Source organism: Phyllopteryx taeniolatus, chromosome 11 (genome assembly GCF_024500385.1).
Source record: "Phyllopteryx taeniolatus isolate TA_2022b chromosome 11, UOR_Ptae_1.2, whole genome shotgun sequence".
Taxonomy (NCBI): domain Eukaryota; kingdom Metazoa; phylum Chordata; class Actinopteri; order Syngnathiformes; family Syngnathidae; genus Phyllopteryx; species Phyllopteryx taeniolatus.
Window position 1 is genome coordinate 8,243,347 of NC_084512.1, and position 24,420 is coordinate 8,267,766.

General features: G+C 43.0%; 2 protein-coding genes across 9 annotated transcripts; one reads left to right on the forward strand and one right to left on the reverse strand.

Annotated features, from left to right (window-relative positions):
• Positions 1 to 445: 445 nt before the first annotated feature.
• On the reverse strand, positions 446 to 10,655 carry ttl (tubulin tyrosine ligase). Of its 3 annotated transcripts, XM_061789763.1 has the most exons (8): positions 10,576 to 10,655; positions 9,858 to 10,263; positions 9,537 to 9,615; positions 9,191 to 9,423; positions 5,580 to 5,715; positions 5,225 to 5,494; positions 3,174 to 3,317; positions 446 to 2,073 (listed from the first exon to the last, which is right to left on the reverse strand). In XM_061789763.1, exons 2-8 carry the CDS (start codon positions 10,024 to 10,026, stop codon positions 1,881 to 1,883), a joined length of 1,224 nt encoding a protein of 407 aa, XP_061645747.1. In that variant the 5' UTR covers positions 10,027 to 10,263; positions 10,576 to 10,655; the 3' UTR covers positions 446 to 1,880. The 3 variants fall into 3 exon arrangements, with proteins under 3 accessions (XP_061645747.1, XP_061645748.1, XP_061645746.1); XM_061789764.1 differs by having other exon boundaries at positions 9,537 to 9,603; positions 9,858 to 10,630; XM_061789762.1 differs by having other exon boundaries at positions 9,858 to 10,630.
• Positions 10,656 to 11,245: 590 nt separating this feature from the next.
• fignl1 (fidgetin-like 1) lies at positions 11,246 to 14,686 on the forward strand. 6 transcript variants are annotated; one of them, XM_061789760.1, is made up of 3 exons: positions 11,246 to 11,409; positions 12,463 to 13,820; positions 13,902 to 14,686. In XM_061789760.1, exons 2-3 carry the CDS (start codon positions 12,480 to 12,482, stop codon positions 14,400 to 14,402), a joined length of 1,842 nt encoding a protein of 613 aa, XP_061645744.1. In that variant the 5' UTR covers positions 11,246 to 11,409; positions 12,463 to 12,479; the 3' UTR covers positions 14,403 to 14,686. The 6 variants fall into 6 exon arrangements, with proteins under 6 accessions (XP_061645744.1, XP_061645745.1, XP_061645742.1 ...); XM_061789761.1 differs by having other exon boundaries at positions 12,463 to 13,799; XM_061789758.1 differs by having other exon boundaries at positions 11,248 to 11,428; positions 12,463 to 14,686.
• Positions 14,687 to 24,420: the final 9,734 nt, after the last annotated feature.

A 24,420-nucleotide genomic window follows, 5' to 3' on the forward strand; every position in this document is an offset into this window, starting at 1 on the left:
ATTAGGTATTCGATAGATATTAGGTATCAGCAGTGTTTGGAAGATTACTATGGGTATGTGAGGGCCGTGAAAAACTATTGGCCTCCTTATAAAAATTTATTTTATATTTTTTTCAGGTTCCCCAGTTTAAGATCATCAAACGGATGTAAATAGACCAATATAGCCGAGTGAACTTAAAATGCTGTTTTTAAATGGTGAATTCATTTATTAAGGTAAAGAAAAAAAATCTATTCAGTTACTTGGCTCTGTGTGAAAAAGTAATTAGCCCCCTTGTTAAATCATGAATTAATTGTGGCTAATCACAACCTTAGGTTAATTTTCACTGATTACACCCAAGCCTGATTACTTCCCGACCTGTACAATCAAAAAATCACTTAAACTGAATCTTTCCCGACAAAATGAAGTGGGACAAAAGATCTAAAAATGCTGCAACAAAATGACACGCTCCAAAGAAAGATCAGAACAGTCGACTACACCGCAGCCGGCCAGAGGAAGCTTGTCACTGATCCAATTTATTGTTATTCTAGCAATACAGTTTATGACAAACAACCATGCAACATTTGAAGAAAGCGCCAGCAAACGAAAACACAACACCCACACCCTTCTTAATATGACGCTCTATTTCAGATGGGTTCATTAACTTAATTCAGATTACGGTACATAATTGGAGTATCTATTTAACATACAGCATGAATTTCATCTTTGGTTGGGATGAAGACATCCAAGACTCGAGAAAACAGTGGAACAAACATGGTATCAGTAAATTGGATGTGCAATTTAAAAATAAACAGGAAATGTCATTTGTTTGTCGAAAAGGAAATTTACACTAATTTAATAAGGTACAAATACTTCGTAAAAGAAAAAAAATCTACATACAAGTCCTCCAAGGCACCTTTTGGAATCACATTCTCCCCCCCCCCCCAAAAAAACAAACAAAAAAAAAATCATCAGTCATATTATAGTTACCAATTTGTCACCAAAATAACATGAAAAGCCTTTTTGTGCTTACACAATTGCCTTTTCATTCTTCTGGTTACAAGTCTGTTATAATGAATACACGAATGGACTCATCATATTTAGGAATTCACTGAATAAATCTGCAAACGCAGTGTCTTCCATGAATAAACCAGACATTCTGGATTAAGTTGGCCGAATATCCAGTCTCCACTCTTCAGAAATGTAAATACGCAGTAACTTAAACATAAACAAATGCATTAACAGCATTTGTTGACTTATGACAAATAACAACAAAATACCAGAGGCAAACATTAGAGACTAGATTAGGAATAGGAAATAAAATGACATGTTTATGACTAATATGTCCAAAGGGGAAAAAAACAATTCTCAAAATGTGTTTACAAGGAATCACTAATTAGGTGGTGAGATAATTGACACAGTTCAACATACAGTAAATGGAGCCTATCCGAATATGTTTATTGGATAAAGTTGGAGCATGATTTGTGCCCTGGACCTCCCAAATGAAGGATGGCCTCCTTGCTCACTAGTTCTCTCTGCTGCCTGTATTGTCAAGATGTGTCTCTTGACAAACTTCCAGACACATGTTGATGGGTTGTTACATTAGTAGTTGCATGGCCAGAAATGTAAGGCACAGGTTTTATTTCTTGAGTGTCTGCACTTTCTCAGGATTCCCAACAATCTGTCAGGGGGCGAAGGACAAATTCCGGTTCCTAAAGTACACTCTCAGAATGTTTGGTATCTTTTTCATTTTGTTCTTCAAATAAACCAAAACGTTACCCCACCTGCATATCGAACACACACACATGGGTGAAAGACGAGGAACAAGAAATGCTCAGATTACAATTGATGGCCTTTGCTGCTCCTCCAGCAGTGAGGACAGAGGAGGGTGATTTGCTTGTGCTTTAAAGTCGAGTAAAAGGTCCAACATGAAGCGGGCCTCTCAGTTTGGGTGAGGAGCAAGCGTTGGTCGAAAACAGGGCTGATGGAGAGGAAGAATAAGGCGAAGACGATGCGGAGTCACCACTATTGTTCCGGGTGAAGACACTGGAAATGGCTACATCCACTATGCCTTGACACAGCTCAGGGTACAGCTTCCTAGCGGAACAACATCAAGACAAGACAGTGTCAGTGAGCTCTTAGCAGAGGTGGGGAGAGTCATGTACAGTTACTTTGGAATAATTGGACTTAAAATAAAAGTCAAAAGTAGTCCCCGATACTTGAGGAAGATTAAGTACTCAGTGGAAAAACTAAAGTCCTGAGTAACTTCCGATTTTTATTTCAGAGCATGAATTTCCAATAAACAAAAATATAAAATTGGAATGTGCAACTTCAGATATTGCCCAACAATATCACTTTGAATAATAAAAAAATATATTTATTAAATAACACCAATTAAGGCAAATTCAGCCACATAAAAATTTCTTAAATTAACTTTTTTGTTTTGAATTTTACACTTGTTCAAAAAAGATTACATAGAAAGCCGCAATGTTTTATCTTAAGTTCGTAGTGGAGGTCTTGCAAGCTGAAATGTGGACATTTTTAGGCAGATGACAGCGCATGGCACAGATGTTCTTTTTGAAGTCTGTAAGGTAAACATAGATTGGAGGTGAGGCCAGGGATGGTGTGCCTCTTCTGACTGTAAGTCATAGGCCATTGTCTCCTCAGCTGTTTCTGCCATGCCTCACGTAAATGAGTTACTTTACTGAGAAGACTCGGAGACTTTGTGTATGGTCATGTGACTGCCCGGCTGCGTTTGATAGGTGAAATAGAATCAAACGTTGCTTGTGGTTACATTGGATTGGTGAAAAAGAATCCTGTGACAGCACCCAAGGTGGGAGTCTCTCTGACGAACCAAAGAAAAAAATAAAAAATAAAGATCGTGTGTGCAGCAATAGGTAGACACAAATAAAAGTAGCAAGGGGAATATAGCTTAACATAAAGGAGTAAAAGAAGCGTTTCTTAACAAAAAAACAAAATGCTCAAGTAAAAGTCGAAAGCATGTTGACTTAAAACAACTGACAAGTACAATTCATCCCAAAAGTTAGTTAAGTAAATGCAATGGAGTAAATGTAGCATGTTACTACCCACCACTGGCTCTCATAAACTGCTGTAATCGAAATATTATGCCTACTCAACCGTTACGTAATAATTACACTTGAAAACCTGTTTTTCTGCAAATATGTGTTGCTACTGACTGTGCGCAGGCTGGTGCTCCGTTGATCTCAATGAGCCACACTTTGAAGTTCACATCCACCATGAAGTCGAACCCAAACAACTGGAAGCTCTGGTAGGAGAGATGCTTGGTGCTAATCGCTGGTTCAATGCATGACAGACAGCTCCTGCAAAAACACAGTGAAAAAGTTTCATGTTGTATTCAGAAATAGGCATTACAGGAAAAATTGAAAAGATTAAATATTTAACTGACCCTTTTGTATTTATGATAGGCATAAAAAATAATTAATCGATGAATACTTAGAACAATGGGAAAGTGCAAATAAGTAAACCAGTGAAGGTCTAAGGAGGAGAACTGTATACGGGTTGACTTTTGCAGGCTTTTTTTTTTTTTTTTTTTTGCAGTTGTGTGTCTTTTTAAACAGCACAGCGTTGTTGTTGCCAGGATGACGGGACAGCGAAAAGCGATCGATAATTCACGGCCGTTAGAGGATTCTGGGTGTGCTTGATGGGGATTGGCTGGCTCCTCCTGGTGAAAACTGTGCTCGGGCTGTTTTGCTGCCAGTTGTACTGGTGCAATGCACAAAGTGGATGGAATAATGAAGAAGACCACAACTGTGTATAAATGGATACATCCTGTCTAAAAATGTGTAACAAAGTAGCTGAAAGGAAATTAAATTACCTTCTTTTTTTTTTTTTTAATAAATGTTTCTAAATTGATGACTCTGCTGCCTGGACACCAAATTAATGACTTAATGATTTGTGTCATGAAGAGCCTCTAGCATTTTCCAATCCATGTGTGAAGTAGAGTGTAAATAACCAAGGGTTACAAAACAAGTGTGTGAGTTTCTGGTACCTAGTTATGAGGGGGGGGGGGGGGTAAAAAGTAGAAAGTTTCACACAAACTGACTTGTGATTGCTTCTAGAAAAAATGTTGGGTCTCTGGAGTGCCAGTCCACTCATCAAGAACATTTTTCTGTGAACAAGATTTTAGCTAATTTACACAACACTGCACCCACACGAAGTTTCTCCACCAATGACTTGGCAGCTACCTGTGCGAAGATCCATCAATTTCAAGCTCAGGCTGGGAGACATAAACCACTATCAGATAAAAACCAAAACCTAAGCAAGGCTGCAGTGTTCTTGGATAAGTAGATTAGTGTTTGCTAGCGGCGGCTGACTGGTTAGCACATCTGCCTCACAGTTCTGAGGACCGGGGTTCAATCCCCGGCCCCACCTGTGTGGAGTTTGCATGTCTTTTCCCTGTGCCTGCGTGGGTTTTCTCCGGCCACTCCGGTTTCCTCCCACATCCCAAAAAGAAAACTCTAAATTGTCTGTAGGTGTAATTGTGAGTGCGAATGGTTGTTTGTTACAATAGGCCCTGTGATTGGCTGGTGCCCAGTTCAGGGTGTACCCCCACCTCTCGCCCGGAGATACCTGGGATAGGCTCCAGCACGCCCGCGAACCTAGTGAGGATAAAACGGTACAGAAAATGGATGGATGGATGTTTGCGAGCTGCATTATCAGCATTAGCGTCCCAGAACCGGCACATCATCAATTTTTGGGTGAAGCTGCCGACTTGGGAGTGTGGGAATGGTATCACTCAGCCAAAAATGTAATATAATTGCTAATAGGAATGTAGCAATTGGTACTTTTATGGATTGAGAAGCGGTGACATACATGCCAGAATCATTGCTATTGGGCACAAGCACGTCTTTGTGCGCATTCTTCTTCTTCGTTAGTTTTTACCACTTCTCCATTGGTTTTCGACACTTCTTATTCGGGGTCGGCGGACTAGGCATCGAAACTGGAAACCGACATTTTTTAATTTGAACGATTCCGGGAGAACCGTAATGTTAGTCCCAGTTAAATATACGTGGCGGGTCTTGGTTCTTCGCTAACCCCCACAAGTAGCGATGGTTAACTACGTACCGTGTGTGTGTGTGTGTGCATATATATATATATATACACATTCTTTTTTTAAGATAAACTACATATGGCTACAATGCGTTTTTGCTAAACTCTTTTTCAGCAGCTATGTCAGCAAAAATGAAAGAAAGCAATGGCGATTTACTTGATGATTTGCTTGATCTGAGGTAATATTGTGGACTCCAGGATGATACTGTGAGTGTTGAGCAGGTACAGACGGAACTCGTCAAAAAACATCTCGTTCCCTTCCTCATAGCGACCGTAGTTCTGGGAGTGCTCCTTCTGGATGCAGTGGTTGGTCAAGTGGCTGGTCATGTCCTGGAGGTCGGAGCTGTTGTACGGCTCAGAGGATGTCCGCAGCACGCCCTCTCGATATAAATACATGTTGTAATGGTGGTCCACAAGGACCCAGCTCCTGGTAAAACCATAATAGACTGATAGTATGGCATAGTGTAGACTTTTTCTGTGAGTTTCTCTAGTCCAAAACATTTAAGACTTGCCTGATGTCAAACTTCCGATGTCCAGGCTGCAGAAGTAAAGGTTTCTCCAGGTACTTCTGAATAACATGAACCTGTCCTTGATTGTCAATGTACTCCAGTAGCTGGTGAGCATCGTGCGATATCAGAATACCAGCACCTGTTGGAAGATAATGTGTAAAATACTGTATGTTTTCTAAGCTGCATGACACTATGAAAAGCCATTTGAGCATTTATTCAGTATCCTTGATAGTCAGCTCAAGGTCCATGTACTAGTATGCTCTTTGTCCTCACTAGTAAAACAATTCAGCGCACTAGTAGAACAGCTAGAGCAAACAAGCAGACTGGCAGTTTTGCTAGAGATGTGCAGAATGACTGTCGACCCACAAATGTCTTTTTCCCTACTGTATACCATTTCTGCACACTAGTAGGCCAACTCTGGGATACATGCCTACTAGTGAGGCCTGAACTACTACGAGGTATTTTGATACTAGTTGTGTCCATGAGCCTACTAGTTGGGCCTAGCAGTGTTACTAGTTACAAGTTCACTTGTAAGGTTTAATCACCTACTAATAGGCCTAAAGTGGCACTCGTACTGATAAAACATTACTCATAAAGACACAGTTGTTCTACTAGTGCAGCATAGTAGTTCTTATAGTGCACTAAATTGCTTCACTAGTGAGGACATTGCTTTACTAGTGACGAAAAAGAGCACACTCGTACATTGCCTTAATTTGGATACCAAGGATATCGGCTAAATACTCAAACGGCTGTCCATGTCACATGCTCAAAGTATAACGTAAAAGGGAATGTGAATTTGTAGTGTATCATTGCTTTAACACCTCTTTATTCTTTCTAATGTACCGTTTATCATTCAAAGCTGGTGCCTCTCTCCACTGCCATGCAATTTCCAGCTGGACTACCGGTAACCTGTAACACGTTAGTATTCAGTTTCTGTTGATTCACTACTTTACATTTATGTTAGTTTAGTGATGAGCATGACTTCTCTATCGTTCTCGCTTGCATGCTCATTTACTCCCCAATGTCCTTTAGGGATAATGATACTTAATTACACTTAATAAATGCTGTTTATTTGCCATTTCAGAGGTGATGATTAGTAGCACCATGGAAGGAAAGTCTTCAGCCGCAAGAGCTAGCCAGCCGTCTATAGCTGATGCGGAGCAAGTTAACTTAGCACTAAGTGCTCCCTTGGTGGATCCAGAGCAGGGGGGAAACCGGGGAGCCATTGTTGACTGTCTCGCTTGACTATTTTTCCAAGAAGCGACTAGCGACAAATCAAGTGACTTTTGGAGTAAAGCCGAGCTTAATTGGACAACATCCATTCCACACCGGATAAGGCTGCTCTCCTATCCAGAAGAATGTCAAACTTTGTCAGCATGCACTGCATCTAATAGTCAAAGTTGGGGACACTTGGGCAAAACATTAACTAACTACCACTACAACAACTACCCTAAACTTCATGGAGACTGCGTCCTTCACCATCCCCGTCAAATGTAATCAATTCACATTTTATAGATGTTAAAAAACTGGCAAATATGTTATTTTTAACTCTGCTTTGTTGTCATGTCCAAAACCCAGACTTAATTAGAAATCATTTGAAAGCCTTCTTCTTAATTTCTCACATCCAGCCCAGAGTACACAAAATCGTCTACCATTTGTTACTGTGCACCACCCTCTGAGTCCCAACAGTTAATTTTTTTATTTCATTCTCAAAATTAGTATAATAAAGTAATTATAGTGGGTGACTTTTAACCATCATGTATATGATCGAAATAATAACCGAAGCTCGGCATTTAATGATTAGATGCAGTTGGGTTCTCTCAAGCATAATCTCAAGTATAAAATGGAGCAAGCCATCTTTATAATTACACCTCCAACGTTGTTCTGATATACTGTATGTCATAAATGCATAAAACAACATTTCCTCAAAATCCTATCGAATCATTCCTAATAACCTTTGACTTCCTATTAATTGACTACGCACCAGCGACAAAGCTGTTTCATGTAAATGAAATATTGCTAAATTTGAGACAGCTACTCCTCCCATCTTCGATAGAAAATGCCGTCTAATCTTAACAGATGATTTCAACACTAGTTTTCGGCCCTCTCAAACTGATGAAGAAGATGGCTTCTTGCGAGCAACTATAAATTAAAATTTGTAGCTAAGATAAAAGATAAGAAACCAAACCAGGCAGCTCTCCAATTACAAGCTAGGTTGCTTTGCCCTTACCCACACTAGCATAGTGAGAATTTATCATTCAACCCCCACATTCAACCAGTGTCAAAGACAGCGTGTTTTCACTCATGCATTTCACTCTTGAATGGAGTCCACCTGTGGTAAATTCAGTTCATTGAACATAATTTGGAATGGCACACAACTGTCTATGTAGGTCTCATACTTGGCAGTGCATATCAGAGCAGAATCAGGCCTTTATGGTAGAGTGGCCAGACGAAAGCCACTTCTCGCTACAAGTCACATGGCAGCCCGCTTGTAGTTTCCAAAAGGGCACCTTAAGGATACTCGGAAATAAAATTCTCTGGTCTGATGAAATCAAAATAGAACATTTTGGCCTGAATTGCAAGTATCATATCTGGAGAAGAAGGGGCACTGCTCATCACCTGGCTAACACCATCCCTCTGTGAAGCATGGTGGTGGCAGCATCATGCATGCTGTGGGGCTGTTTTTCTGCTGCAGGAACTGGGCGACTAATATGCATAGAGGGTAAGATGACAGCTGCCAAATATAGAGAGATTCTTCAAGAGAACTTGCTCCAGAGTGCTCTCGAACTCAGACTAGGACGTCGATTCACCTTCCAACACGACAATCACCCAAAGCACACAGCCAAGATAACAAAGGAGTGGCTTCTTGAGTGGCCCAGCCAGAGCCCAGACTTGAATCCAATCGAACATCTCTAGAAAGACCTCTACAAATGGCTGTCCACCGACGCTTCCCATCCAACCTGACTGATCTGGAGAGGACCTGCAGAGAAGAATGGGGGAAAATGCCCCAAAACAGGTGTGGCAAGCTCATAGAGGCATACCCAAGAAGACTTGAGGCTTTGATTGCTGCCAAAGGTGCTTCAACAAAATATTAAGCCAAGGGTGGGAATACTTATGTACCTATTACGTTTAAATTTTTAATACATTTTCACAACTCTCTGAATATGTTTTTACTTTTTCATTATGGGATATTTCATGTAGATTTTTACTCAAATCAGGTTTATAATAAGTCTGTAACATAGCAAAATGTGGAAAAAGTGAAGGGGTGTGAATACTTTCTGGTGGCACTGAGAGAACTTGTGGTGCCTTATCAACTGACCAAAGCACTAGTATGTTCCCAAAGTTCCCATTTACTTGTGGTTCCAAGAATCTGGAAAAGCAGAACGGCAGGATAAGCCCTTTGTTTTCAGGCTTCACGCCTGTGGAGCCATCTTCCAGATTTGCTTCTGGAGGCAGACACTCTTTCACTATTTAAGAGCAGACCTAAAAACCTCTCTCTTTGATAACACGTATAGTCAGGACTGACTCACTCAGGCATGCGCTTAGTAAAGTTGCCATATGCCTAGAAATTATTGATAAACTTGTATCAGACAAAATGTGTAATACATTTCTACCTTTAGCTCCAGCAGATGACTTGGCTATCCACACTGTCCCCTCTCCACTTTCTTTTTTGGAGTGATAGGAAGCCAAGAAAACTTCTCGCTCATCCGTCTTGGGATTGCTCTTCAGATGGCTGAGGCCATTTGCAGCGGGAGCCACAGGAGTGTTGAGGTTGGTGGGATAAATGATGTAGGATTCCGGGAACCAGTTGGACGAATCAGAGAGCTCTGGGCTGGTCTTTATTAGCCTGATGAGTTCAATGTGGTTGATGGTCAGCTAATGCAAAGCCTTTGAATAATTTACTGGCAAAACAAAACATATTGGTAAGTTTAAAGAGGCAATTGTATAAAATATACATACTTGACCAAGGACGCCTTCCTGCAAAGCTTGTCTGCCCCTCTGTAGTAATTCACCAGCTGCACCAGTCCTGGTTCATGACCTCAAGTAAAGGCCCAGTACAACATTTCAACACAAACACTTGAATGGTAACAAAATTGCACATTTACAAAGAGATACTGGTGGAGGCGTTGATCCCCCCCACACACGACGTAAGGATTAGCAGTCCTGCACGGTCACTGCAGACTGCGAATGTCACGTCCTGAGTGGGTGGACACCAAATGTAGCGCATGCAGATTCTTTTTCCCCCCCAGTATAATAACGAAAGGGTAAAACACACATTACCTAGACGTCCAAATGGTAGTCTGTTCCGTTCACCGAGCATCAAATTGAATCTGGGGTTGTCCCTTTTCAGCCTCTTCCACTGCCCCGTAGACAGGAGGATTTTGGAAACTTCTGCATAAACGGTGCTGTTGTCGTCGCGGCTGACAAAAGTATACATCTGAGAGGCCATTGTCCCAAGGGTGGCTGGAAAAACGAAGACTTGGAAGCAAAACAACTTTTTCTGCTAGGGAGCTACTTGTTTGGCAGGCAGAGCACAACACATAGGGTCCAGCGCTACCTCCTCTGACCGGGCCATGCTGTTGATGAATCGGTCATATCCAGTCCAAACATTCACTTCGTATCCGAATCAGAGGATCGACGCCAATACTGCAGGCATGTAGCAATTACGATACAACAAACCACGACACTGAAAAGGCAAAAAAACAAACAAACAAAAAACGTCTTCTTACTCAACAGACATCGACCCAGCAGTGTCCAGTGGCACACAAGGGTGTGACTGGGCAGGCAGACAGCAGCTCCCCACACGACTTAATGTCTCGTACGGGCCGAATAACTGTCAGCATCCGGTTTTGCGGCTCAAAAGGATTGTTGCTAAATGGGCTGACTTAATTTACAATATGCTACGACTCTGAACAAACACTTCCAAACTACAGCATCGAACTAGATGTCCAGTTATGTATAGGCTATCAAGAATATTGTTTATTTACTCAACACTCACATGCGTTTGCATTCTGAAGCGGAGCTGTGTCCTCCTGTGGATAGCGTAATAACGCTCCCTCGGTTATATGGATAATGTAGTTTTTGCCTGCAATTAAAAACAGGTTAATACATATCGATGTTTATTATATATGTTATAAATATACAAAAGTGTTGGAGATATGATATATATCCACACATGTCGTATTTTTAAAAGTATATTGTTCGATTATCGGTGTGCAAGTGGATGCTTAACGTTGTGAGCACTTCAATTCCCAGAATGCAAAGGGAAGGTGGCAAGAACACTGGCCAATATGGCTTGACGCCCTATACAACACAAGATGTCGCTGCAGGTTTCAATATGTAGTTGTCTGTGGCGTTGTTACTTTATGTTTGGGATTTGGAGTGCTTCGATAAATTAGCAAAATTAAGTATTAATAATTAGTAAGTTAGTTGGGTAGTTTTTTTTTTTTTGCATGACAGCGAAATAAAAAAAAAAGTGGTCACAGTAGTTGAGTTTTCTCGAGGTGATGTTTCAAGTTTTGTCACATAACTTTGTCCCCCATCGTCGACATAATTCCATTTCATTTGTATGGTTTGTTCGTTCACCACTAATGATTTGAAGAGATTGACTGTCGTTGTAAATCTTCAGTGGCGATTTAAAAATATATAATAATAATCATAATACAGTACAAGGAACGCGACCGGAAGTTGTGTCGTAGAGGAAGCGAATGATGGCGTCAGCAAGTAGTTTTGGAAACGGAAGAGCAATAACGTTTTGAATTGTACGTTTCACACGAGTAAGAATAGCTTGTGTGGTATTTAGTAATAAAGTCGTGAGAGCATACCGTCAATAGTAAGTGAGCAGTTTTGTGGTGCGTGCCTTTATGTTCACCGTGTTTACGAAGTATGCAGATTGTTGCATGTTATGTAGTCACTACACCATGCATCCTCGCTAGTCTACTACTAAAATGTGTTAACATAAACTGTCAATTTATAGTTGGTGAAATCTGAAAGTACTTCAATACGCGTAACATCGAGAGGGTTGAAATTACGGTACTCAGGGGCCCGCGGTGCTACAAAAGACAGTACAAATAACATCAATATAAAAGATAAATAAACTATAGTATATGCAGTATAAAAAGTATTAATTGAATGTGCAAATATCAAAGGTCAGGTGACTACAAAAGACAGTACAAATAACATCAATATAAAAGCTAAAAAAAAACTATAGTGTATGCAGTATAAAAAGTATTAATTGAATGTGGAAATATCAAAAGTCAGGAGACGTGTGTAACACAGTCAAGGTAAGAGAACCAAGGCAAATAAGACATTTATAAATTAGAACACAAAACCCCAATGCTGCGGAAGTGGCTGGTGCGACCCTTAGTCTGGTGTGAGTGTGTGTGAGAGAGAGTGTGTGTGCGCATCTATATGTTTGTCAGACTTCAGAGTTCTGGTGGGCAGAGGACAGAAGACGTAGAGCGTGCAGAGAGTTCAGATTCCTGACAGCTTTGAGACTTTGAGTCGGCTAGTCCTGGTCCGCAGACTGAAGAGGATGTGTGACGGATGGATGGCATCCCCTGCTATGCGGAGGGCTTTGCGGGTGCTGTTAAATGTCCTGCAGTGAGGGAAGAGAGGTTCCGATGATCTTCTCAGCTGGCCTCACTATGCGGTGGCGAGTCTTGCGGCAGGATTCGGTGCAGGTTCCGTACCACACATTGATGCAGTTGGTCAAGATGGTCATCTTACGAAACAAAAATCCTTTTTTTTTTACATAAATATAGCAAATACGCTCAATTTTAATATTGTTACTTGTATAAATGTTGCCTGGAGCTCCAGGTTACATGTAGTCAGGGCTTTGTCTGAGGTGTTGCATTTTTCATCAGTTTTGCCTTTTCTTCACCAGGGTGGAACAGCCCAGGCATGAGTGGCGCACACCTGGACGAATGGCAAAGGAGGTCCTTTGACATTTCATCTGGCAATTGTACACCTGAACAGACGGCCGATGCCTACCGGGCCCACATCGTTTCCATTCAGTATGCATGGGCAAGTTCCCACCTATCAGAGGCCGCCATGGGCAGTCTGCTCAGGACCTACTCAAAGCGCTATGCTGCATTGCTGGACTCGGATGACCCCAGCACGGGGCTGAACAACTATGCAGAGAGCGCGCTTCATCTGGCCCGTAATCAGAAGAACCACAGCGACAAATGGGAGTCGTCTCTCACCATGGAGCGTATGCTCGACTTGCCCTGCGTGCAGAAGATGATTCAAGCAGGGGCAGGGGGAGAAGGCTCCCTCGTGGCAGCAGCAGATGTTAGCATATCTGTTGGACAAGAGTGCAGCAGCATCAGCAACTCCTTGTCTGCTTCCACTGCTCCGGGCAGGTCAGAGGCCACATCCTTCAGACCCACTTGGCCATCACAAGCAAAAGTAGAGGTGAATAACACAGCCGCTGTTTCTGTGGATAGACCAAAAACCTCTGAGGGCATGTCAGATAATATCTATTCATCTTCACGTCCAAATGCCAGAGCGCAGCCGGTGTTTAGCCATCCCTCTTCAGGTCCTCCTCAGACCAACACACATCCCACAGTCAGCAACTATCAATCCGGCTTCTTTCCTACCTCCAGTCCATCAAAGCGAAATAATTTTTACAGTCCAGATGCAAGTGAAGGTAGAAGGGGGCCACAAGCAGGGGCCGACATAAGACCAACAAGTAACTTCAAATCAGCCCGTGAACAGCTAATTGTGGATCAACAGAAGAAACATTCCCAGCAGCCCCAAAGAGGAGCAACTTCTGTGGTGGCAGCTACAGTGAAGAAATCCCTGGGAGCCAATAGGCCTCGAGGTGCTTTCTCTAAATTTGTGTCTCCCATGCCACGACAGGACGAAGAGGAGGGTGGGCCGAGAACCAACTCCAATCGGGGACCTCAGGTTCTGGATGAACGTCTGAAAAACTTTGAACCAAAGATAGTGGAATTGATCATGAGTGAGATCATGGACCACGGGCCCCCTGTGGTGTGGGAGGACATAGCAGGCCTGGAGTTTGCTAAGACCACCATAAAGGAGATTGTTGTTTGGCCAATGTTGAGACCTGACATCTTTACAGGCCTCCGGGGTCCACCTAAGGGAATCCTGTTGTTTGGACCCCCTGGGACTGGGAAGACGTTGATAGGCAAATGCATCGCTTGCCAGTCGGGTGCCACATTCTTCAGCATCAGTGCGTCGTCGCTCACATCCAAATGGGTGGGTGAGGGGGAAAAAATGGTGCGGGCCTTGTTTGCCATAGCACGTTGTCACCAGCCTGCTGTCATTTTCATTGATGAAATTGACTCGCTGTTGTCCCAGCGCACTGACGGGGAGCACGACTCATCACGCAGAATCAAGACCGAGTTTCTGGTTCAGCTGGATGGGGCCGCCACAGCCGCCGAGGACCGCATCCTGGTGGTGGGGGCCACCAACCGACCTCAGGAGATAGACGAAGCTGCCCGTCGTCGCCTGGCCAAGAGGCTGTACATCCCCCTTCCCGAGGGCCCTGCCCGACAGCAGATAGTCACCAACCTCATGGCTCGAGAGAAGAACCAGCTGAGAGCGGAGGAGGTGGAGCGCATTGTAGCGAACACTGAGGGCTTCTCTGGGGCAGACATGACCCAGCTGTGTCGAGAGGCGGCCTTGGGACCCATCCGCAGCATCCAGCTAGGTGACATCGCTACCATCACGGCAGATCAAGTTCGGCCAATCCGCTACGGCGACTTCCAAGACGCTCTGAAGACGGTGCGGCCCAGCGTCTCATCTAAGGACCTTGAGCTGTACGAGGAGTGGAATAAGACATTTGGAAGTGGTCGATGATGGGCTTAGTTCAAGAAAACGCACCTTTCATCAAAACTTACAAGTGGCTTGGCTTTTTACTTTGCTTCATGAATAATTTTCATTATCGGAAACAGTTGAATAAATATTCCTTTTCTGGTTACTAAGCAAACATGCACATATTGCTATTTAGACTTTGTTGTGAATTTTGTTTCTGAAATACTGTCCTTAATAGGATATTCTCAAATGTTCCAGGTTATGACTTGTAATTAAAAGTTGGCGTTGTAGTTTTTTCTCAAATACAATAAAATAAAATGCTTACAGCACTCTTATGTTTTTTTGAAGAAATAACACACCAGTGTATTTTGTCAACAGTATTTGCCCCATGCGGACACTGGTAACAGGCTCCAAAAGATGGATGTGTTAATCATGTCCGCGGAAGTTGGGTAATGCACAAGAGTATCCTAAGAACTGTCCTCTTGCGTTCCTCTCTTCCTGTTGTTGATAAAGACAGTAGTGGACAGCACAGGAACATTAGTTACTGCAACACATCCCTTTCAGTGAGCAAGTGTTCCAGAATATTAGTGCATGACTCACATGGTTCCTCCCACAATACTGGCCAGAGAAAGTAAAACTGACCACAATCTGATGAAGGCTTCCGAGCCAAGAGTCTCGTCGGTCACACGCACGCCCCTCTGGACGGGGACAATTATAGAGTGCACACATGAAATGAAATTGTCATGTAATTTTAATGAAATGATCTTTGCAAATCTGGAAGACCATGAAAAAGGACTTTCATTTATTTTTCATCTTTTTGTCAAGTCCCTCATAAATATTAAAGACTTGTGTGGCTGGCCACTGTATTTAAACTTTGTTGGTTTCGCCAGCAGCGAAAGTGCTCACACAACCCCCCAGTTGGTATGCACGGGGACTCCTCACAGCTGGACTGGGACAGATGCACAGAATTCCTCTTGTGCTGCCTGGGATCCACTGAGTATGGACTCCAAACTGAGACATATGGTGTTAGCTTGTTTTCTTAATTTCTACAGTGGCAATGCACCAGTCATATCTGAGCTTGTTTATGCATAAACATACAAACTAATAAAGCACACATTTTTAATTAATAGTCTCGTTCTTAATGATTCCTCAACAGTACCTTTTGTTAAGTAATCATTTAAATACTTGGTTTTAACCACAGAAAAATACTGAATTTTAAGATGTCCTAAAATTTGAATATCCATTATAGCCAACATTTGTTTTACCTTTCTAAATGTTCCTTCATCGACTGGAAGAAATGGTTCTTTGGCCTTTTGTGAGTATAGTGAGTGTGAGCTATTATTTTAAGGTAGCAAATGTGGTTCCTGAAAGATAATTTTTAAAAAGGCTACCAGTGATGTATGTTTTTTTTACTTGACAGTGAATGAATGATGAGCATGTTTTATCTACCCGACTGCATGATACTAACCAAGGCAGGTATTCTGTTGGTTTTTCATCACTTTGCCTTTTTTTTTTTTTTTTTTTTTCCAGTGTATCCATTTCCTTTTGGTCACTTTTAAGATTTAACATAAGATATTATCCACACACTCATTAATTTCCCTCCCCAAACATAAGGCCTGATTTCTCTTTTTGTTTGATTTTTTTTCTTACTTGTACAACCAAGTGCATGCATCCTCAAATACTGTACCAATACAGCGGTTTAACCTGAAAGCAATTTTTCTTTTTTTTTTTAACTGACAGCTCTACTTGTGTACAAGTGTGTCCCACTGTCACAGCCACATCTTGAGAAGCACATTGAAAATGGTGAACAAATTTGCAATGTCAACATTTAATGTCTTCATGTCACTTTGCATTAATGGGATATAATGCTTTTGTGTGAAGTCCACCAGCACAAGCATGTTCACATTGTAGGAACTTAAGTGTAATTCACTTAAAGCTGTTGGAGTAAATGGACTGTAGTAAGCATTTGTAAATATAAAATAAAGACATGGTCTAAATCTGAAAAGGTCAATGAATGTTCATACTACAGTATAGAACAACAGGAAATGTTCTGTGTAATTGCAAGGCAAATTTATTGAAAGCGCATTTCATACACAAGGTAACTCAATGTGCTTTACATGATTAAAAGCATTTAAAAACAAAGGAATAAAAACAGCTTACAAACATTTAAAACAAAGAGAAAAAAAATAAAATTAAAACAGCGTACAGTGCAAGAAATATTTAAAAGTGGAAATGCTCTAAAAAGCATGAGGAAAAAAAGAAGAGTTTTTAACTTGGACTTAAAAACATGCACACTTGGGGCTGACGTCACTAACTGTTGGCAAGTTATTCCATTTCTGTGCAGCATAATAGCTAAATGCTGTTTCACCATCTTTGCTTTGGACTCTGTGCTCCACTACTTACCTGACTATCGACCTCAGAGAGATATTCCATTAGCATTTCATTCATGTATTCAGAACCTAAACCGTTTAGTGACTTATAGACCAGTAGCAGAACTTTAAAATCTATTCTAAAGCTGACTAGAAGCCAGTGTATGCATGGATCAGCTTCTCCTAGTCTGCTTGACACATGCAAGCCTTCACTCTGGATATGTTCTTCAGATGGTAGAAGGCAGTTTTAGTAATTGATTTGATATGACTGTTGAAAGTCAGGTGGGAATCTATCAGAACACCAAGGTTTTGGACTTGGTCTTTGTTTTTTGTTTTTTTAAAGAGAGTGTCTCCAGGTATTTACAAACAACAATCCTCTTTTCCTTATTGCCAAAAACAATTATCGCAATTTTGTTGTAGTTTAATTGAAGACAAGTTTGGCTCATTCAGTTATTTATCTGTTTTAGACAGTGACACAACACCTCAATTGAACTGCAGTCATCTGGAGACACATATAACTGTGTGTCATCCGCATAGCTATGATAGTCAAAATTAAAGTTCTGAAGAATTTGACCCAAGGGTAGCATGTTCAGGCTGAACAGGAGGGGTCCAAGAACTGACCCTTGAGGGACCCCGTAGGTCATTTCCATTCGATGAGATTGAACACTTCCAATGGTTACAAAATAACTCCTTTCCTCCAGGTAGGACCCGAACCATTGAAGGACCATTTAGTCCTACCCATGTTTCCAACCTGTTCAGCAGTATATTATGATCTACCGTATCAAAAGCCACACTGAGGTCCAACAAGACCAGAATTGACACCTCTCCCTAGTCAGTATTCAACCTTATATCATTTAGAACTTTATAAGAGCAGGTTCTGTACTGTGACTTAACTTAACTACAGTAAGTTAGCACCCATTATTTCTGTCATGTAATGTTGGTTTGACCTGACTGATTAGAACACACGATCTGACTAGAGCATTGATGTCCAACCTTTATGGAGCCAAGGAACATATTTAAAAAGACACATTCCTCCATCTTGTGATCGGATCGGTTATCGTTTTTTTAAACTCGCTGATCGGCCCCAAAATGTCATATACTGCCCTGCAGTTCCATTATTGGAGCCGGGAGGGCGCTGTGTGTCCTCGCTCTCCTCCCACCCCTCTCTGTTTTCAGCACCTGTCTTCAATCAGCCTCGTCACCACCGGTGTATATAAGCCTGCCTGTTCCCGGAAATCCTCGCCTAAGTATTGCAGCCTCTCCTAGCGGTACCACAGCCCACCGCACTCAAGTTAGCCACTTAACTCCTTGTTCCCTTGTTAACTCTTGTATCTCCTTGTTCCCAGTGCTCCCATGTGTTCCTGACCCACGTCATTCCTGCCACCAAGCTAGCCGCCTGTTCTGTCCACTGCCTGTCACCTGTCCACGCCACTGCCTGCCAACACATCCAGGACCACTTGCATAACCTTTCCTCAATAAACTGTTCATCATTTTACATCTGCCTCCGCCTGCTCTTGGGTCCAGCTACTCCCCACATGTGACAGAATACTTAGGTCACTATGGACCCAGCAACTCTGGAGGCTCTGAAGAACGCACTAACCCTCCAAGGTGCCCTAATTGGACGACAGGACAAAAACCTGCAAGAAATCACCGAAACGCTCCACTCCCTTTCGCAACATGTCTCCCTCCTTTCCCAACAGATGCAATCCAATGAACCCCCTGTAAGTACTCCTCCGAGCCCTGCTTTCCATACAAAGAACCTCATGTCCCTGCCCGAGCCCTACTCCGGGGACCTAGGTGCATGTAGCCAGTTTATTATTAATTGCTCAATCGTCTTCAATCTCCAACTGTACAGTTATCCCACCGAACGTTCCAAAGTAGCATATGTCACTAACCTCCTCTGTGGCAAAACAGCAAGATGGTCCACTTCATTATGGCAAAACTCCTCTCCGGTCCTCCTTTCCTTCGATTCCTTTTCCGCCAAACTCCGTAAGGTTTTCGATCACCCAGTTCAGGGCAAAGAAGCCACCTGTCGCCTCCTCACGCTCACGCAGGGCACTAAATCAGCAGCGGAATATTCCATTGAGTTCCGGATATTGGCAGGTGAATGCGGGTGGGACGACGCGGCGCTTGGGGGGATTTTTTCAAATGGCCTCTCCGACCAATTCAAGGATGAGCTAGCGGTCCGGGACGAGCCCTCCTCTCTCGAGGATCTGATCGCCCTTTCCATTCGGTTTGATAACTGACTGTGAGAAAGAGCACGAGACAGGAGGGTCCGCGTATGTAAGAATCCTCCCACTCAGAGCACCACGCCGTCGGCTTCTCACCCGCCTCTCGCACCGTCTTCCGCACTTCCGTCACTCCAGCTACCACGGAGCCCATGCAAATTAGTAAAACGCGTCTAGACCCACAGGAGCATCAGCGTCGAGTCATCCAGCGGCTGTGTATCTATTGCGGTCAATCCGGTCACTTTATTTCCTCATGTCCCCAAAAGACCAGGCTCACTGCGACCCGAGAGCGTCGTGATGAGCCAAACCTCCATTCCCTCAAGCTCTCCCTCTCGCATGACCGTTCCCGCTTGCGTTATAGTTTCTGCTCAGAACACCCCCATTACTGACCTTATAGATTCCGGTGCCGATGACAACTTCATTCAAGAATAAATAATTTACCAGCTCCAAATCCCTCTCCAACCACTTGCGTCCCCAAAGAAAGTCACAGCCCTGGATGGCCAAATCATCTCCCCCGTTACCCACCAAACAGTGCCATTCACCTTGCTCATTTCAGTTAATCACCGTGAGAACATCTCACTTTTTATTATCCCTTCCCCTGATACCCCATTAGTCCTCGGAATTCCCTAGCTCAAAAAACAGCCATCACCGGATGGAGCACTCACACTGCCTGCTCTCAGATATACCGCCCTCTGATAAATCACCACCCTCTTCCACGCCCGTTGACCTCTCCCAAGTTCCTGAAGAACACCATAATCTCTCTCCGGTATTCAGCAAAGACCTGGCCATTTCTCTACCCCCCCCCCCCCCCCCCCACCCCCCCCATCGTCCGTATGACTGCGCAATTAATCTGCTGCCGGGGGCCCCTCTTCCTTCCAGCCGTCTCTACAACCTTTCCCGACCTGAGAAAAAGGCAATGGAGGACTATATCCATGACTCTCTGGCTTCCGGACTCATACGACCTACCTCTTCTCCAGTAGGGGCCGGCTTCTTTTTTGTTGAAAAGAAAGACACCACTCTTCATGTATCGACTACCATGGTCTCAATGACATCACCGTCAAAAATAAATCTCCGCTTCCCCTCATCGACCCCTGGTTTGAACCCCTCTGCGACGCCCGGATATTCACCAAGTTGGATCTACGGAACGCCTACCACCTCATCCGTAACCGAGAGGGGGATGAATGGAAAACCGCTTTCAACACCCCTCTCGGACACTTTGAATACCAGGTCATGCCATTTGGATTGACTAATGCCCCCGCTGTCTTCCAGACCTTCATTAACGACGTCCTCCGTGATATGTTGAACCAGTTTGTTTTTGTCTATTTGCATGACATTCTCATTTTCTCCTGCTCCCTTGAAAAACATCACCGTCATGTACGTCAAGTCCTCCAACACCTCCTTGAAAACCGCCTTTATGTTAAACCCGAAAAATGTGTATTACACCTCTCCTCCATACACTTCCTGGGCTACGCTATCTCTAAAGGACAACTACAACCCGAACCTGCCAAGATCCAAGCCGTCGTTAACTGGCCCACTCCCACCACCCGCAAAGAACTGCAACGTTTCCTTGGATTCACCAATTTTCACCGTCGATTCATCCATAATTACAGTAAGGTCGCAATTCCCCTCATTAACCTCACATCCACCAGCTCCCCCTTTCAGTGGACCCCGGCAGCATCCCAAGCATTTAGTCAACTCAAGACCCTGTTCACCAGTGCGCCCATTCTTCGCCACCCCGACCCCTCCCTCCGGTTTGAGGTTGACGCCTCGGACACGGGAGCAGGGGCTGTCCTCTCGCAGCGGGACCCCACGACCCAGAAGCTTCACTCCTGTGCCTTTTTTTCCCGCCGTTTGTCCCCTGCCGAGAGGAACTACGACGTCTGCAACCGAGAGCTACTGGCCATTGTATGGGCCTTGGAAGAGTGGAGACACTGGCTGGAGGGGACTGAACTACCATTTATCATTTGGACAGACCACAAGAATCTCTCTTACCTCCGGTTCGCCAAACGCCTTAACCCTCAACAAGCTCGCTGGGCTCTCTTCTTGAGCAGGTTTAATTTCAGTCTCTCCTTCCGTCCTGGCTCCAAAAACAGCATACCAGAGGTCTCTCTCCAGACCATGGCTTGTGCTGTAAGATTTGACCACAAACATGTCAGGGAAAGCCTACGACAAAATCTGAACTTTATTTGGAGTTAATTAGAGGCGCTTTAAATGGTGGTAGGGGTGTGCTGACTCCGATTTAACATGAGTTTAATTCTGAACACAGCTAAATCCCCAGTTACGAGATGGTGTGTACACTAACCTAACCATAACTACATTATTACACTTGTTTTTACGTCCCCTCTTGAAAAATTGAGTTGTACAGCCTATTTCGCACATAAATGGTGAAAAAAAGTTTAGAAATGATTTATCTTGGTCTCATTTTTTAATATCTGGTATTTGAAAAAGGGTGCGTAGACTTTTTATCCATTGTAAAGAGAGATAAAGTCAATCGCAATGTAGATTTTGGTTGATTGATTGAGATCTTGGGGATTTTTAAGGTGGAAAAAAAAAACACGAAAGCAGTGACATGGAGGAACATGGACCATCCGTCCATCCATTTTCTGAACCGCTTCTCCTCACTAGGGTCGCGGGCGTGCTGGAGCCTATCCCAGAAAGAGCATTAATGACGATGATGCAACAGATTCAGAGAAACTAAATATTTCCCATCCATGGCCCTATTAAAGAGAATTGTTTGATGATGTTGACTACAAGAATAAGTCATGGCAAATATGTTTTGTCTTGTGCTAGCCTAAAAACCACCAGCTTCTGGCATTCCAAAATAATTTGTCTAGTCTGAAAAAAAAAACAGTTACAGAGAAGGTGTATTTCTTCAGTTATCCAGCCATCATCAGCTAATTTTGCACTATTTTTTGTTTACTAGCTCACAATATTATCAAAGAACACTATTTTGATAGTGTGTCTAGTCATTTTTGTTCTTCTTTATGCAAGTTAATGAAAGAGGGAAACCATTTCTATTCTTATATCTGTTTGACTATAGATTTCATAGTCTGTACTACTTTTATTAAAGGAGTTGAATCTGTACTTCTATTTTACCAGTCTTTTTATTTTTATTTTTTACACGATTACCTGTACTTCTACTGACTGTAAGTGGAGAGCGTGAGTACATTTGCCACCTCTGACTAATTATTCCACTCCTACAACCCAGTGTAGCATCCAACTAACTTTGAACTTCAACTTTAAGGTTAAACTACATATTGTTGCTTCAAGGGAGTATTTTAAGCTGAAGGGGGAAGTGAGAGGTGGAATTGTGTAGCAGGGCTTGTTGGACTGGCAAATGTAGCAAATCTCATGCAAATGTCCCTCCCTCCCCTCTTGGGTCCCAGCCAAGCGTGGGACCTCGACGCTGCCCACAGCTGGTTCCCACTTCTGCTAAATCACACTGCAGGCCACTGGATGATGCTGTTACATCACAACACCAATGCTGAGTAGTCCTCCGTTGACATGCGTGGCGCTCCAAGCCCTGGCCCCGGTGTCTGCTCCAGTGCCTGATCTTCTCTGTCCCAGCTCTCCGCTGTTCTCTCTGAGGACTCGTCAGCTACTGATTGTGGAAAAAGTTAATCTGAGCACCTTTCCCATCCCAAGCATTATAATCTTGAAACCTCATCGCGTTGAATCATGCTCGCGTGATAATCATTTGTGGAATGTGAAAGTTATCGTTTACTGTTATTAACACCACATATTAGTGGGTGCATGATTATTAAGGGCTCAAATCCGGGCTCCGGCCTCCCTGTATGGAGTTTTCATGTTCTTCCCATGCTTGCATTTGTAGTGTTTGGATAAAACATAATTTACTTAAGAAATAAATTTGTCGAAGTTGAACGCCTGCGCCCGATTTATGTTTTTAAAGTTAAAATCAAACAAATTTTGTGTCATAAAGGGCACCACACCACTTTTTATATGTCTAAAATTTAGGGAAAGCGACGAGAAACCTTATATCAGTCTCATAATCTGAATGTTGCTAGATTTTATGAAATACGAGTCCTAAATTACAGAGGCTTCATTATTAAATTTAAAAAACACGCAAAACACATCAAAGAGTGGAATTTTATAGAATATTTAATGAAATCTACAAGGGATCTATAGGGAAACATACAAAGGGGTCTAACTACAGAAAGAAAATAGCACTAATAATGGTGAAAGAATGAAAAATAGGCGTACGAAAAGTGAAATAGAACATTGTGTGTTGCGGGGCTAAAGTTGAAAACGTGAGCGTTTAATGCGTTGAGTCAAAGCGAGAGCAAAGTTGGGATTTTGTGTGAAGCTAGTAATTTCCCCCAAATTATTAGGCACTAATATTGTACATTCTAGCAACGCTTGTTGTGCTTTACTCACGACCGTAGATCAGTTAGTCGGTGGGGATGGTCTTTGTCCGGACATCGCAGGAGGGAGCATGAAGCAGGTTTGGTTGAAGAAGAAAAAGGATGCAGAAAAATAAAACAAAAAAAGGCGGGAGAAGAAAAAGGGAAGTTGCCTGTTTCCGGGATCCGCTAGCTACCTCATCAGCAACTGTTCTGGATGCTTTGCAGCGATGAGCCACGGAAGCTCGGAAGCCAGGTTTCCATACCCAAGGCTTGTGTTTACCGAGCCGCGTATTTGAACAAAAGAAAGGGGAGGGGCGGCGGCTGAGCCGTGCCATGCCGAGGTCACCCAGAGCCAGACCGAGGGAGCCAGGCACACGAGAGAAGAAAAATAAAAACTAAGAGAGCGCAGAAGAGGCACGAGCCATAGGTTAAATACCCAGGAGGCGTGTCCAAGAGGACAGAGGAAGCCGGAGAAGACCACGCCCATCGACTTGAATTTCAGTCTGCAATTTAGCCATCAGAATGTTGTAAAAATCCTATCTTAATATAAAATACTCCCAATTTTGTACTCTTACTGGTAGATCAAGCCTATAGAATGAGTGTTTCAACTTTAGTCTTGGCAAATCAACTGCTTATGGTTCAGTGCAACACTTCATGCTGTTGGGCTTCAAATCAAGAAACAGTTCTCAAAATCTCGCAGCTGCACCTGACACAGACATCAAGGCATACATTTGGAATATTTCTGCAGAGTTAGTGAAATATGAAAACAGACATTTTATCTTCAGTTAAAGAAAACCCTGAATGGAAGTCCACATTGCAGTCAGTAACTCTCAAACGCCAGTGGGGGGGGGGGGGGACGTCCGTGTGCCAGCAATTGTTCCTATTGGGCATGCGACGGCGCCTTGCGTGCATGTTTGAATATTAAACAAATACTTCATTGCCGTATTTGCGTTCCATTGTTGAGCTGTCCCCCCCAAAACCCTTTGGTCGCTATCAGTTCAAGAGAAGGAAATTAGTCTTTTGAAGATGGGAATCAAGATTTGACGGGAAGCTGCTAATTCGTTTATGGTCCAGTTGACACACGCCTGGCGTCCTTTAAGTG

Excerpts from the sequence above, each read along its gene's own strand:
- fignl1 (XM_061789758.1), top strand. The coding sequence starts at position 12,480 with ATGAGTGGCGCACACCTGGACGAATGGCAAAGGAGGTCCTTTGACATT.
- ttl (XM_061789763.1), bottom strand. The coding sequence starts at position 10,026 with ATGGCCTCTCAGATGTATACTTTTGTCAGCCGCGACGACAACAGCACC. Across the intron at positions 5,495-5,579 it reads CATCGGAAGTTTGACATCAG|GAGCTGGGTCCTTGTGGACC; the intron begins GCAAGTCTTAAA and ends TGGTTTTACCAG. Across the intron at positions 2,074-3,173 it reads GGAGCACCAGCCTGCGCACA|GAAGCTGTACCCTGAGCTGT; the intron begins GTCAGTAGCAAC and ends TTGTTCCGCTAG.